Here is a 15,654-nt window from a genome sequence, read left to right as displayed (position 1 = left end):
TGCCCCAGTTTCTAACCATAGGGGGAATGAAGATTTTAATATGATGTGACCAAACCCACAGGGAGGGCTGCCTACGTATCCCCTCTTAAATGGGAATCAGGTCAAGCGTAGTTCAGTTACATCAAAGAGAAAATGCGTACATAATCTTAAACATAGTATCTCTTGACTGCGTCTGAATTGATAGATTTTGGCCAAATCTTTCCATCTATTTCTGCAAGTATAAGTGCCCCTCCTGTTAATACTCGGTGAACCATGTAAGGACCTTACCAGTTAGGGTGAGAATTTCCCCTTTGCTTCATCCTGATGTGGGAAGATCTGTTTCAACACCAATTGCCCCAGTGTGAATTTCCTTGACCTGACCTTTTTATTGAAAGCCCTTGCCATTCTGTTCTGGTAGAGTTGACCGTGACATACTGCGTTCATTCTTTTTCCATCAATGAGAGCTAGTTGTTCATACCGGCTCCGTACCCATTCTGCGTCGCTAAGCTTGGCTTCCTGTATGATTCTTAAGGAAGGGATTTCTACTTCGGCGGTAATAACAACTTCAGTACCATAAACCAGTAGATAGGGGGTTGCCTCAGTGGATGTATGAACTGTGATACGATACTCGAGCAAAGCAAACGGTAGCCTTATAGGATGCATCTTCAACCCATTTTGTGAAGTAGTCTATAGCCACCAGAATGAACCTATGTCCGTTTGAAGCAGCATGTTCAATTGGTCCGATAACATCCATACCCCAAGAAGAGAAGGGCCAGGGAGCAAACTTGTTGCATTGAGTTCGTTGGGCCGCACTCGTATCATATCAGCATGTATATGGCATTGGTGACACTTTTGAACATATTTGATGCAGTCTGTTTCCATAGTCATCCAGAAATATCCTGCTATTAATATCTTCTTGTCCAGAACAAAACCATTCATGTGGGGTCCGCAAGTTCCGTCATGTATTTCCTCGAGCAATCTTGACGCCTCCTTTGCATCGACGTATCGCAACAATCCCAAATCAGGAGTCCTTCTATACAGAATTCCTCCACTTTGAAAGAAATAGTTGGCCAATCTTCAAAGCGTGTGCTTCTAAGTGTGTGTAGCATGCTCTGGATATTCTCCCTTTTCTAAGTATTTTATGATGTCGTGGAACCACAGATTTCCGTCAATTTCTTCTTCAACGTGCGCACAATAAGCTGGCTGCTTATGAAATCCTATTGTGATATGATCGATAAAATTATTGTCTAGGTGTTGTATCATGGAAGATAAAGTGGCTAATGCATCTGTAAACTCATTCTTAATCCTTGGAACATGCTTGAACTCTATCTTTGTGAATCTCTTGATCAGCTCTTGTACACAGTGCAAGTATGGCAATATTTTGGTGTTCTTCGTAGACCATTCTCCTAGAACCTGGTGCACCAATAGATCGGAATCTCCGATTACCAACAACTCCTGAACGTTCATATCAATGGCCAACCTGAGTCCCAGGATGCAGGCCTCATATTCCACCATATTGTTGGTGCACGGAAACCTGAGTTTTGCGGATACTGGATAGTGTTGACCGATTTCTAATACTAAGACAACTCTGATACTCTCTCCTTTGAAGTTTGCTGCTCTGTCGAAGAACATCCTCCAACCATCGTATGCCTCGGTAATATCTTCTCCTACAAATGATACCTCCTCGTCGGGAAAATACGTTTTCAATGGTTCGTATTCTCCGTCCACGGGATTTTCTGCCAAGTGATCCACTAATGCTTGCCCTTTGACTGCCTTCTGAGTTACATAGACGATGTCAAACTCACTCAGTAATATCTGCCACTTTGCTAACTTACCCGTAGGCATGGGTTTCTGAAAGATGTATTTTAGCGAATCCATCGTTGATATGAGATATGTAGTGTACGCACAGAAATAATGTCTCAACTTCTGGGTTGTCCATGTCAGAGTACAGTAGGTGCGTTCCAATAAAGTATACCGAGTTTCGTAAGGCGTGAAATTATTTCTCAGGTAATATATCGCCTGCTCCTTCCTCCCAGTTTCATCATGTTGTCCTAGAACACAACCAAAGGCCCCATCCAACACAGACAGATAAAGCAGCAAGGGTTTCCCTGGTTCTGGCTGGACCAACACGGGTTTGGATAAATACTTTTTGATTTTGTCGAAGGCATTCTGGCATTCTTCAGTTCATCTTGTTGCAGCATCTTTCCTCAGAATTATGAAGATTGGCGCACATATCACCGTTGATTGTGCTATAAAATGGCTGATATAATTGAGGCGCCCTAGAAAACTCATCACATTTGTTTTGTTCTTTGGCGGTGGCAAGTCCTGGATAGCTTTGATTTTTGACGGGTCTAACTCGATACCTCGGTGACTCACGATGAAGCCTAACAACTTTCCAGCAGGGACTCCATAGGCACATTTTGCAGGGTTCAACTTCAAGTTGTATTTTCGAAGCAGATAAAAAAATTTCTTAAGGTCTTCTATGTGATCCAAACTCCTTTTAGATTTGATGATAACATCATCCACGTACACCTCTATTTCCTTGTGTATCATGTTGTGGAAGATACATCCCTCACAAAAGCCAAATAAGATAGGCAACCCTTCTCAACCATGCACTGAGCCTTCAAATATGAAATCACCCTACTTTGTACATAATCTATAGAACCGCTCAACTCAACCCTCAGAATTCCCGGCATAGCCAACGTCACCGTCTTAGTGTGACAATCTAGAACAGCATGACATGGAGATAAACAATCCATACCCAACATCACATCAAAGACAACCATACTGAGCAGCAAAAGGTTCACTTGGGTCTCCAGACCCCCAATAGTCACCACACATGACCGATATACGCGGTCATGGCCCTCATGTAGGTGGCCCCAGCATTCTTCAAACCGAACGACATCATTTTATAGCAATATATTCCCTATGGTGTGATAAAGATGGTCTTTTTGGCATCCTCATCATCCATCCAAATCTAGTGGTATCTTGTGAAGCAATCCACAAAGGATTGGAGTTCATGCTTGGCGCAGTTGTCAATCAGTATGTGTATGTTAGGCAGCGGGAAATCATCCTTAGGACTTGCTTTGTTCAAATCTCGGTAATCTACACATACTCTAAACTTCCCATCCTTCTTTGGAACTAGCACAATGTTGGCTAACCACGTTGGGTATTTGACCTCTCGGAGAACCTTGGCTTTGATTTGCTTGGTGACCTCCTCTTTTATCTTCAAACTCATATCTGGCTTGAACTTTCTGAGCTTCTGCTTTACCGGTGGACACATGGGATTGATGGGTAGCTTATGAGCTACTATGGATGTGCTCAAATAAGTCATATCATCATAGCACCATGCAAAGATATCCTCATACTCCTTTAGGAACCTGATATACCCTTCTTTCTCTGACTGTGATAGATGAGTGCTTATACGAGTTTCCTTGACTGTTTCAGAATCCCCTAAGTTAACGGCCTCAGTTTCTTCCAGATTAGACTTCGGTTTGTTTTCAAAGTTCTCTACTTCTTTGACAATTTCCTCAGGTATTATATCATCTTCAAGATCTTTCGAATCATTATCCTTATGCTGCATTGTCGCATTACATGTCACAGTTGTAGGTTCATCGGGATATGTAATAATTATGCTAAAAAGAATGTAGAAAGATAATAATAAATATGGAAAGCAGTAATGCATTAAAACTTTAAATGTCAACAAATATGACTCGATGTCTCGAGTAATTATTTCAAAACAAAATACTGAAAATGTATTAAATGCTCAAAACTATTTGAAAATAATTCATGCTAATTTGCCAGGCTACCTAGGAACTCGGCGAGCCCAGGACGGTGCAACGGTCCAGTTTTTGAGAGCAGCTCCCTCTTCCATTGTCTGAATAGTAAGGTCCTCCTCCTCCTCCTCAACAATTGCACTGCAGCCCATGTCTTCTTCATCTAGAAACAACTTCCTCATGCCAGCCAAAACCTCATCTTCCTCAGATCCCCATATCATGTCAGCCTGATGGAATGTCTGGTGCAAAGGTGGTACAGGTTGTTCCAGCAGATAATAAGGGGCATGCCACGGTGGTGTCCAATCCTGATATTCTTGCCATGTATATTCATATCCGAGTCCAAAGGTCGTGCCATGATACTGTGGTTGTACGGGTTTGGTAATCCCATGAAGCTTTTTACTAAGACCCTTGCTTGGTTCATATCCTGTCCACAATAATATACTTTCTATCTTCTTGCTCCACCATCGATCCTTTTCAATTGCGTCCACTCGTTCAATGTGGTGATATGTTTCTCCACCCAACTTTCTCCTGTTCTCGATGACTGAAGCGGTCTGATTGGTGTAGATGGGGTTGCTTCCATCTCCATGAATGATCACCTCCTGATGATTCCACTCGAACTTCACAGCCTGGTGCAGAGTTGAAGCCACTGCCCCGGCTGCATGTATCCATGGCCGTCCCAACAATAGATTGTAAGTAGCAGATATATCTAGCACTTGGAACTTCACATCAAACCAAGTTGGACCCATCTGTAGATCGAGGTTGATTTCTCCGATAGTGGCTCTCTGAGATCCATCGAACGCCTTCACATTCTTGCTTCCCATTTGTATCTCGCGCATGCCTTTACCCAATCTCTTTAGAGTGGTCAATGGGCATATGTTCAGACTCGAACCTCCATCTATCAAGACCCTGGTGATGAACTTATCCTTGAATTGCACTGTGATGTGCAACGCCCTGCTGTGACTCAGTCCTTCTAGTGGTAACTCATCTTCATGGAAAGTGATTTTGTGGCTCTCTAGTACCAGTCCGACCATGTTAGCCATCTCTCCACTAGTGATGTTGGCGGGTACATAAGCTTCACTTATCACCTTTATCAAAGCATTCTTGTGCGCGTCTGAGTTTTGCAACAGTGATAAGATGGATATCTGAGCAGGAGTCTTGTTTAGGTGCTCAACAACAGAGTACTCCCTTGCTTGTATCTTCCTTCAGAGATCGTCAGTGCCAGTCTCAACAACAGGCGACTTAGGTGTAGCTTCCTTGCTCGTTCCTCCTAGCTTCTCAAGTGTGTAAATTCTGCTAGTCCTAGTCATCCCTTTCTCCTTGCTTCCGCAACATAATCCCATGGGATGGCATCAGACTTGTAAGATTGTGTGGGATCTACCATTATAGTGAAGGGTGTAGCTACCTCAACTTCAAATGGGGCTTGGGTTTTTACCAAAACATGCGTGAGGGTGACCGAAGATGTTTTAGGAGCGTCTCCCTCTCAAATGCGTCCAATGGACCTTTCCTGATCCTACTCCTCATCAATTTATATCACGTTCACTCCCTCACCTATGTGATCCGAGAGAGGGTTATTGCGAATATTTGGTGCAACTTCCTTTGCTTGTATAACCTTAGTGTCGATCAGCGTCTGAATCTTGTATTTCAACGTGTGACACTCCTCAATGGTATGACCCTTCATGCCTGAATGATAAGCACATATTTTGTTGGGCGTTGATCCATTGGGAGGGATTTTCCACAACAATAACAGGAATAAGGGTGACGTAACCAGCAGCCTTCAGTCTCTCATACAGTTGGGCTATGGGTTCAGCAATTGGGGTGTATTGTCTAGGTGGTCTGCGGTCAAAATTTGGACGTGGCTTTGGGTAGTTTTGGCGGGCGAGTGGAGGTGAATGGTAATATGCATGTTGAGTGTTATCGGTATGGTAGGTGGTGGCAGGGTATTGGTATTTTGGTGGTGAAGGTTGATATGTGGGTGGAGGTGTTTGGTATGTGAGGGGAGACTTAGGGCCCTGGGCTACCATCACGACACTCACTTCTTTCTTCTTTGAGATACCTCCTGATTGCAAGGCTTTATTTTTTGCTTGCAGCGCCTCAAAATTAGTTACCATCCCGCTCTTGATTCCTTCTTCTATTCTTTCCCCTAACTTGATGATGTCTGAGAACTTGTGATTTTTGATGACAATCAATAGTTCATAATATTGCAGATCTTGTGCTCTAACAAAGAACTTGTTCATTTGTTCTTCTTCGAGTGCTGGCCTTACCTTTGCGGCCTCTGATCTCCAACGAGTAGCATACTCGCAGAAGGTTTCTGTCGGCTTCTTCTTGAGGTTTTGAATGTAGAAAATGTCTGGTGCATTTCCGTGTTGAACCTGAACCTATCCATGAAATATGATGCCATACTCACCCAATTAACCCACTTCTTTGGGTTTTGATTGATATACCAAGACAAAGCGTTTCTGGTAAGGCTTCGCATGAACAGTTTCATGTGGATTTGTTCATTTTTACTCACTCTTACAAGCTTGTTGCAGTATGTTCTCAGATGTACCTTCAGATCACCAGTACCATCGAACATTTCGAACTTGGGAGGTTTGTAACCCTCCGACAATTCCACATCAGGCTGAATACACATGTCCTCATAGTTTAGACTTTTAATGCCTTTCCCACCTTCAACACTCTGGACTCTCCCTGTGAGCGTCTTTGACTTCCTCTTCCATGTTCTAATGAGCAGGTCCTTCTCAGTTGGTTTAGGTATGTATAGGGTTTTCTGTAGGGTGTGGGGTAAGGTTTCCACATATATCGGATTGCTTTGATGAGTTCCTGAAACTTGGGTATACGGGTGGCCGTTGGTTGAGTTTTGGGGATCGGGAGTAGGTTGTGGTGCATTTTGGAGAGTGTGATAAGTGGTGGTTTGCGGGTATTGAGCTGGATGTTGGTGATGTTATTGAGGGGTTTGCACTGGTGGTAGGTTAAGGTTCTTAGGAGGTGCGGGATTATGATACTGGTGTTGTGCGGGAGGATTTGGAATTATGGGCGGTGGATTCTGATTTTGTGCATTTTGTGGTGGTGTTTGGTTCTGGGTAGTCGGGTTTTGCTGTTTGATGTCGGGAACATTGAGAGTAAGGGAGAGGTTTGCCAAATTTTGGACCTGCTCAAGCTCGCCCTGTAGTTCCAAGATTTTCTGCTCCAAACATAAGACCAACTCATTCTTCCCCAAAGTACTTCTACCATCTGAAGTTTCAACATTTTCCGCCACAACAGCGTTGTCTTTCCGGATACCACTTTAATCATCCATTTTCCCTTTGCCCTTGCTTTTGCTTTTCTGGTCGCTCGGTGGAGGAGGAGGTGGAGGGCATCTGGAGCTAGTGTGGTATGCTGATGATGCCAGTATGAACGAACCAACCTTTGGGAACGGGAGTAATCAAAAAAAAGAAAAAAAGCAAAAGATAACCAAGTCAGTTAGGTGAAATAAAAGAGTGTTCGCAATATTTAAACATGTTTCGCAAAGTCATGCAATAATTCACGTCCTAATTTGGGCACCCCATTGTGCCTGAGGTAGGCCTAAGCGACACATAGACTTGGAGAAAATTGGTGCCAACATTTGCTTCATTTCATTAATGCGAAAATGAGCCAAAACAAACTTTCACTAAATCAACAATAATATAATAAAGTTACTAATGGTACTTAGCCTTATTACATTGAAATCCAATCTAATCTAGAAAGCAGTAAAGGACATCATCTCCTAATCTACTGGGTCCATGAAGGACCTTCTCCATGCTTGGCTCTTTTGACCCCATCAATCAGATTTCCCAGATCGCGCATATCCAACAGTAAGTAAGCTTTTGCCAGATTTCCTCCTTCATCGTCGTCCATGCATTGACAATCCGAGAGTCTCTTTCTCATCTTCCCTTCTAGATCCATCAGTCCTTGTTCCAGGTATTCCAATCTTTCTGTTGACTTAGTGGCAATCTCCTTCCATTCCCTTATTGCTTCCATGTTTACTTTGTGTTGCTCCAGATGTTTAGCATCGGACTCGAACACCCTTTTGCGTAGCCTCTTGTACTTAACCTGTGCCTCAGCCACTTTATCTATGACCCTATCCTTCAGATTGACTCCCGGCTTGATGTCCCCTGCTACATCGTCTTCTAGCCATGACAGATTGTAGTATATATGACCGTCGTGATACCTATCTGGCTCAATAGTTTCCCGTTCCACAACGATCTTTTAATTCCACATGTGTTGCGCTTTGAACTTGAACAGAATGACATCTCCCTTGAAATTTGCCTTGTACTGGACCATATTGTAAACCCGAGGTATGACTTGTTTTCTTCCAGCTTGTCCTTATTACCTTTATAGGAGCGTAAGGGTGGATACCTCGCAGCCCAATCAGCACCAAGTGAGTAGTCCCCTTCGATCTGATGATGAACTCATTACTAGGAAACCATTCGAACATCCAATGCACCTGCTCGTCTATCAGATTGCTGAAGAAACGCACCCAACTTTCAGCATTTCCAGGCTTTGCAAACCTGTCTGGAACAAATGTCCTTTTCTTTGGGTGATGGTTGGATATGTAGTCATTTAGTGGCCTTCGCAGAAGTTGTTGACGATACTCGCCCATCTGAAAGTGTTCCAGTAGCCAGACCTGTAGCAATAGATTACAGCCCTCAAAGTGTCCGAATCCCTGCTTGCATCGATCTAGAGCGTGGTACATTTTAGCTAAGATCATTGGGATGATAGCATAAGTTTGTCCTTCGATTCCATCCATTAAGGTCCTGGCGATCATGACTAAGCGAGTATGGATCCTTCCTCCTTTCATTGGAATTATCAACAACCCCAAGAAGCAGACAATGAACACATAAACTCGGTGGTGCACCCATCCTAAAGAAGTAATGGCTAGTTCATCATGGTGAAGACGATATGACTTGCTATGCCCATATCACTCGTAGAGAAACTCAAAAGGGATGTATAATTTCTTTAGACAGAGCATTTCGTCATTCTTCATAAAACCCAACATTTTCAGAAAACCACGGGGAGTACGATTCTCTGGTACCAGTAATCCTGGACTATCCCATAGCAACTTGGCGAAACCTCCTATTTCTTCTAGGAGAGGATTCATTTCTATATTTCCAAATCGAAAAACAACTCTTTTCTCGTCCCAGAACATAGTGGTGGCCTCGATCAGCTCCCTATTTGGTTGAGTATTCAACAAAGATGGCAGGTCACCAAGTACTCTCCTTACATGATTCTTGTCACAAAGCGCAAGGTCTTTCTACCAGTCAAGTAGCAAAGGCGGGATATTCTGGACCATACCAAACCTGGGGATTTCGTGCTTCATTTTCTGCAAACAAACAAAGGTTAGCCCTTTCCCCCACCAGATTTGACTACTTATGCAATAATGATAAATACGTTGGCACATTTTCTCCAAGTAATGCACATAATATGATAGTGTCCATTGGGACTGTGGAAATCCCGTCGGACTTTGGACAAGGCTCATATTAGCGGGTTGTTACATTAACAACGCTTCAACCCGTACTAGGTTTAGTATGATGCATGTACATTTCAAATTGGAGTAGGGTTTCTAGAAGTGTCTAGACTGGTACTCCCAAGTGGACAACTTGAGAGGGAAAGGTGTAACGACCCGGCCGGTCGTTTTGAGAATTTAAGTCTCGTTCGGCGGCATAAGGCCCTGAGCAGCTTCATATTATGTGTATTGACTTGCGTGCATGGTTGAATTAGGTTACCGATTGTTTCGGAGTGATTTGGGACACTTAGTCCCTAAAACGAAAGCTTAAGTCTTAGGATTTTGTCCATAGTCAGAACTATGTGAAGACGACTCCGGAAAGGAGTTCCGTCAATTCCATAAGCACCGTTGGGTGATTTTGGACTTAGGAGCGTGTCCGTACTGTAAATCCGAGGTCTGTAGCTGATTTAGGCTTGAAATGGCGAAAGTCGAATTTTTGGAGATTCGGACCGGAAGTGGACTTTTTGATATCGGGGTCGGAATGCGATTCGGAGAGTTGGAACAACTCCGTTATGTTATTTGGGATTTGCCTGCAAAATTTGACATCATTCTGGGTTGATTTGATAGGTTTCGACATGGGTTTTAGAAGTTGAAAGATTTGAAATTTATAAGTTTGATTCATGGTGCGATGCGTAGTTTCAACGTTAGTTGATGTGATTTGAGGGCTCGACTAAGTTCGTATGGTGTTTTAGGATTGGTTGGTATGTTTGGTTGAGATCCCGGGGGCCTCGGGTGAGTTTCGGGTGCTTAACGGACTAAAAGTTTGATTTGTGTTACTGCTAAGTCTTCAGGCATCTGGTATTTTCGCACCTGCAGTGAAGAGACCACAGGTGCAAGAGCACATGTGCGGAGAGGCAAGCGCAGAAGTGGAAAAGTGGAGGAGTGCCAGGGGTCGCAGGTGCGAGCAAAATTCCGCAGATGCGATGCCCGCAGATGCAAAGATTGAGGCGTATGTGCGAGAAGTGCTGGACTTGACAGTCTCCGCAGGTGCGGAGAAATTGTGCGCATCAGCGGCTCCGCAGAAGCGGATTTTGGCGCGCAGAAGTGAGAGGAAAGCGCAGGTGCAGGTTTGGACGTGCGCACCTGCGGTCGCGCAGATGCGGCTAATTATGCGCAGGTGCGGTCACGCCTGGGCAGAAAAGAGAAATTCGAGGGTTTGGTTTCATTCTTCGTTTTTGGACTTGAGAGCTCAGAATTTGGCGATTTTTCAAGGGATTTTCAGAGGAAGCTTTGGGGTAATGATTCCTAACTCATTTTTGGTTGTATTGCATTAATATATAGTTGTTTTCTCCATTTAGTTTCAGATTTTTGGGTTGAAATTGGGAAAAATTGGAAGAACTTCTTCAATAAAGATTTCGAGTTTTGAAAGGGAATTTGTGGTCGGATTTGAGTATTTCTTATATGGTTGGACTCGTGAGTGAATGGGTGTTCATATTTTGTGATTTTTACCCGATTCCGAGACCTGGGCCCGGGTCGACTTTTTAGGGCAAATTTCGGAATTTTTGTTAAAATATTGATTTCATTAATTAGATGAGTCTATTATCATTGTATTCATGATATGCAATTGTATTTGGTTAGATTTGGACCATTCAGAGTCGGATAATTGAGGAAAGGGCATTCTTACGGACTGTTTGAGCTTGGTTCGAGGTAAGTATCTTGCCTAACCTTGTGTGGGGGATTTCCCCCTTAGGATTTGAGTCTTCTATGTTGATTGTAGCCCGTGTGCACGAGGTGACGAGTGCGTGCATGGACTTATTTGTGGAAAGTTGGCCTTTTAGGATCCTTAGGTCCTTATATTCACTGAGTATGAAGTTGTTCTTGATATGATTAAGTTCCTAATTACTAGTTTCGCCTCTACATGCTTTAATTAAAATTTATTGCTTTCAGGATTCGCTCTTATTGCCTATTTGACTCTTATTTGACTTAACTGAAGATTTTACCTCCTCTATTGTCATGCTATCTTTTCATAACTGCTTATCCTTATTTGAAATTATTATTGTATCATCTTATAATTTGTCCAGTCTGAAATTCAGGTTATGATTATCTTTCCGCTGCTTATCCTTAATTAAATTGTTGAAAATCCTTAGAAATTCCTCAACCTTAAAAGAAGTTTTAGATATCCTATATCTTAGTCGACTTGTGTTATTTGGAATTATTTGACTCGTGTTAGTTTCCCTGTTGTTGAAATGTATATTGTGGGATCGTTGATACACCTTAGTTTCCCTTTGTTGAGTTGTTCTCTTTACGCCTATCATTCTTTACTGTGGTTGTTCCTTGTGATTTGGTCCCACATTTTCATGTGTTGTAAAAGTTCTTGAGTTGATTTACATGTCATACTTTGTATTATTGCCATTGTTGTTGTTGTATTTGTTATGGTGATGCACGAGGTTTCTACCGTGCGGTTGTTGTTATGGGGTTGCACGCGGTTTCTGCCGTGCTATTGTTACTATTGATATTTGCATATGCGGCATGACAAGGTGGGATATATATATGTGTGGGTTGCGTATGTGGCGAGCCAAGGTGGGAACATTATTATGCATGTGTGGCGAGACAAGGCGGGCATTTATGTTACTATTGCACACGTGGCGAGACAAGGTGGGCTGTGTCAGGGATTGATTTGTGATGATTTGTGGCCTGGGGGCATTCTTGTTGTTGATATTTGTGAAGTGGTATACATACCTGTGTGAGCTTTATCTTGTGAAAGCTGTGAGAAAATATTCTACGTGCTGTCCGTTCTTTTTCCTTATGCTTATTCGCTGATATGGACTATGGTGGGACACTTGCACAAGCATACACGTAGTTAAGCACTCTTATCAGATAAGAAGTGTTCTTGATATTGTTGAGCATAGATGCTCACCCTTGTTTACTTGTCTTCTATGTGAGAATGGCTCTATTGGCACGCGAGTCGTCAGTGTGGTCATGAGGTGTTATGAGGGCATATGATGCCAAGTGTTAGGGTTCAGGTATTGAGACCCATGAGTTGTGAATTGTCCGAGGTTCGGTACCTCGTGGAGTTGTTGACTAAAACCTGATGTAAAAGCGGTTGTAATTACAGAGTTATCACTTGTCCTTGCTGTATTCGTGATTCCGGATTTAGGTTGTGTTCCATTTACTTTGTCTGCGTCATTTCTATGATATTCCGCTGATACTTGTTGTTTTCTAGCTTTAATGCCATTACTGTATTGTGAGCCATATTGCATAGTCTTTATGTATACATCATACTTCTGTTATTCATGTGCTTATATCTGTTCAGTTTATTAGACCAGTGGGTGTCTTGACTGTTCCTCGTCACTACTCCACCGAGGTTAGTCTTGATACTTACTGGGCACCGCTGTGGTGTGCTCATGTTACTCTTCTGCACATTTTTTTTGTGCAGATCCAGGTACTTGTTCGTTAGCTAGCTGTGTGGACTGTTGTTGTGGAGACTCAAGGTAAACCTACTGCTGCGTTCGCAAGCTTCAGAGTCACCTTCCAGTTTTCGTTTTGCACTGTTTATCCTTACTTCTGGACAATTGTATTTAGAAGTTTTCTAGCAAACACTCTGTAGAGCTTATGACTTGTACCACCGGTTTTGGGAATTTTTAAGAGATTCTATTTAAATAATGTTGTTGTTTTAATTATTGTTAGGCTTACCTAGTCCCTAAGACTAGGTGCCATCACGATACCCAACAGAGGGAAAATTGGGTCGTGACAAATTGGTATCAAAGCTCTAGGTTCATAGGTGCTACGGGTCATAAGCGAGTTTGGTAGAGTCTTGCGGATCGCTACGGAGACGTCTGTACTTATCATCGAGAGGCTACGAAACTTTTAGGACAATCTCATTTCTTTCATTCCTATCGTGCGAGCTTATTGATCTTGGAGTTTGAACTTTTATCATTCCATTCTCTCATAGATAGTGAGGACACGAGCTACAGTTATAGACGACACTGCTCCTGGAGCAAGTATCGCTAGAGGCAGAGGCAGAGGCCGACGAGGAGTAAGTGTCGCAGCCAGAGCACCTACTAGAGCAGCAGCTGAGAAGCCGCCAGTAGTTCCAGTTAGGGAGCAAGTACCGGAGGCGCCTGTTATTACCCTCGGACTTACGAAGACCTTAGCACAGTTCCTGAGCATGTTTGGTACATTGGCTCAGGCGGGGTTGATTCCGGTTGCACCAGCTACTTCACAGATCGGGGAAGGAACCCAGACTCCCGCCGCCCACACCCAAGAGCAGCGAGTTAATATTGGTCAGGTTCCAGGTGTCATGGCGACACATCCTGTAGTCCCAGTTCAGCCCGTGGTCAGAGTAGCAGCACCTGAGGAAGAGCAGCTTAGACTTGCAAGGTTCAAGAAATATGACCCTCCTACATTTAGTGGTTTGACTTCAGAGAGTGCACATGGTTTTCTGTAGGAGTGTCACCGCATTCTCCGTACTATGGGTATTGTGGAGACGAGCGGGATTGCTTTTACTACGTTCCAGCTCAGGGGAACGGCGTACCAGTGGTGGCGGGCATATGAGTTGGGTAGCCCGGCCGAGTTAGCTTCACTTACATGGGTTCGGTTTTCAGAGATGTTCCTGAGAGAGTTTGTACCTCAGTCCCTTCAAGATGCATGGCGCGCGGAGTTTGAGCAGCTGCGCCAGGGCACTATGTCAGTGTCAGAGTATGCCGTGAGATTAAGTGATTTGTCCAGGCATGCACCTGCTTTGGTCGCCACAGTTAGAGAGCGTGTCCGTAGATTCATTGAGGGACTCAGACATGATATTCGGTTCAGCATGGCTCGTGAGTTAGAGTCAGATGTTTCATTTCAGCAGGTGGTAGGGATCGCCCGCCGAGTAGAGGGCATGCGGGACCAAGAGAGAGAAGATAGGCGAGGCCACGAGAGAGAGTACATGTGAGATCAGGAGAGAGAGGACAGGGAGGTAAGGAGGCCTCGTAGACCGGAGAGATCTACTGGTCCTTATTTTGGAGGCAGGGTACGACATGATAGAGGTTTATTGGGTCAGCCAGTTCAGTTTGTACTTCAGGCTTCGCACAGTGTTTCAGTTGCTCATGGGTTTCAGAGTACCCGTACTACACAGTTCCCATAGCCACATCAGCAGAGAGGTTGCTTCGAGTGTGAAGATACCTTCCACAGGGTGAGAGATTGTCCTAGACTCTAGATATGCATGTCACAGCAGAGTATTCAGGCGAGTAGAGGGCGCCCAAGAGGGGAAGGCCCGACCCGTTGATGTGTTTCGCATAGTAGGCTAGAGGCCACTGCGCCAGATGATGTCATACAAGTATGCTTTTGATTTGTTACAGAGAGGCACCATTCGTATTTTTATTCGGTCCTGCTTATCGGGGCGAGTTCCCCTACTTGTTGTCCCATCTATGGGTGAGTTTATGACTTAGTATTATGTTTAGGTGTTTACCCCTATTGGGAGACTCCATGAGTGGTAGCCCGTGTTTATTGTTTGTTTCTATTCATCATTTATGAGACTAGAAGTGAATTCATATTTTCCATTATGGCAGGTTTGATGTGATTCCTGAGTAAATTGGTTATAATTTGTGATTTGATACTCTACCAGGGGTGAGAGTTTAGCAAGTGTTGAGATTGTTTTTTTGGCAGAATTGAGTTAGTGGAAGATTTTCATTGGTATGATGTGTATTCGACTTGTGATTCAGAGTTGAGGGTGAGACCCTCGCAACTCTATGTGATTTGATATGTTTGAGTCGGGCTGCGTGCCACGGTGGAGGGTGATACCAGGATGAGATCCTCATGATTTGTTCATGTACTTTGATTTTTCCTTTTGAATTGATTCGTAGTAGGGTATTGTTAGGAAGTTGTTCCTGTCGGGCTTGTTTGATATTTATCTTATGTGTTTCTCTTTACATATTTAGTCAATTTCGTTATGTGCTTCTTGAGTTTTGGCTTGCGGAGTGTGTGCCCGGTGGTGTTAGTGGTGACTTATTGATTCGGGTGTATAGTTATGAGGTCTTCGTGTTTCTTGCATCATTGTCAGCGTTGTGGAGGTTTGAAACGGGTTGCTAACGGATATGGGCCTATATGCAGTGTGTCTTGTTGTGTGGTCGTACCTTGTGGATGTAGGCATGAGTTGTTACAGCTGGTTGAGACTGATACCGGTTATGGATTTAGAATCGGGTCTTTTGAAGATAAATGAAAGGTGAGAATTGTTTTGACTCTAAAGCTTATCGGTGTTGGCAGAAAGGATAAATTATAGTTGAGATGGTGTCGTCAGGCTTATGCGGATTTGGGGTGACGTGGGGTCACCCACGGGTGTGTGTTGGGTATGTACTTTAAGTGATTTCAAGACTTCGAGGCGATTCTTAGCACGTTCGAGGATGAACGTTTGTTTAAGAGGGGAAGAATGTAACGACCCAGCCAGTCGTTTTGAGAATTTAA

At 43.6% G+C, this 15,654-nt stretch overlaps 1 protein-coding gene across 1 annotated transcript; it reads right to left on the bottom strand.

Moving 5' to 3' along the window:
• Window positions 1–270: 270 nt before the first annotated feature.
• Window positions 271–642, bottom strand: LOC138897939 (uncharacterized). The gene has a single exon (XM_070183964.1). It carries the CDS (start codon window positions 640–642, stop codon window positions 271–273), a length of 372 nt encoding a protein of 123 aa, XP_070040065.1.
• Between the last annotated feature and the right edge of the window lie 15,012 nt (window positions 643–15,654).

This window comes from Nicotiana tomentosiformis, chromosome 8 (genome assembly GCF_000390325.3).
Source record: "Nicotiana tomentosiformis chromosome 8, ASM39032v3, whole genome shotgun sequence".
In the NCBI taxonomy this organism is placed as follows: Eukaryota; Viridiplantae; Streptophyta; class Magnoliopsida; order Solanales; family Solanaceae; genus Nicotiana; species Nicotiana tomentosiformis.
Note: the sequence above shows the minus strand (reverse complement) of the source record. Positions and strands in the feature narration are given on the sequence as shown.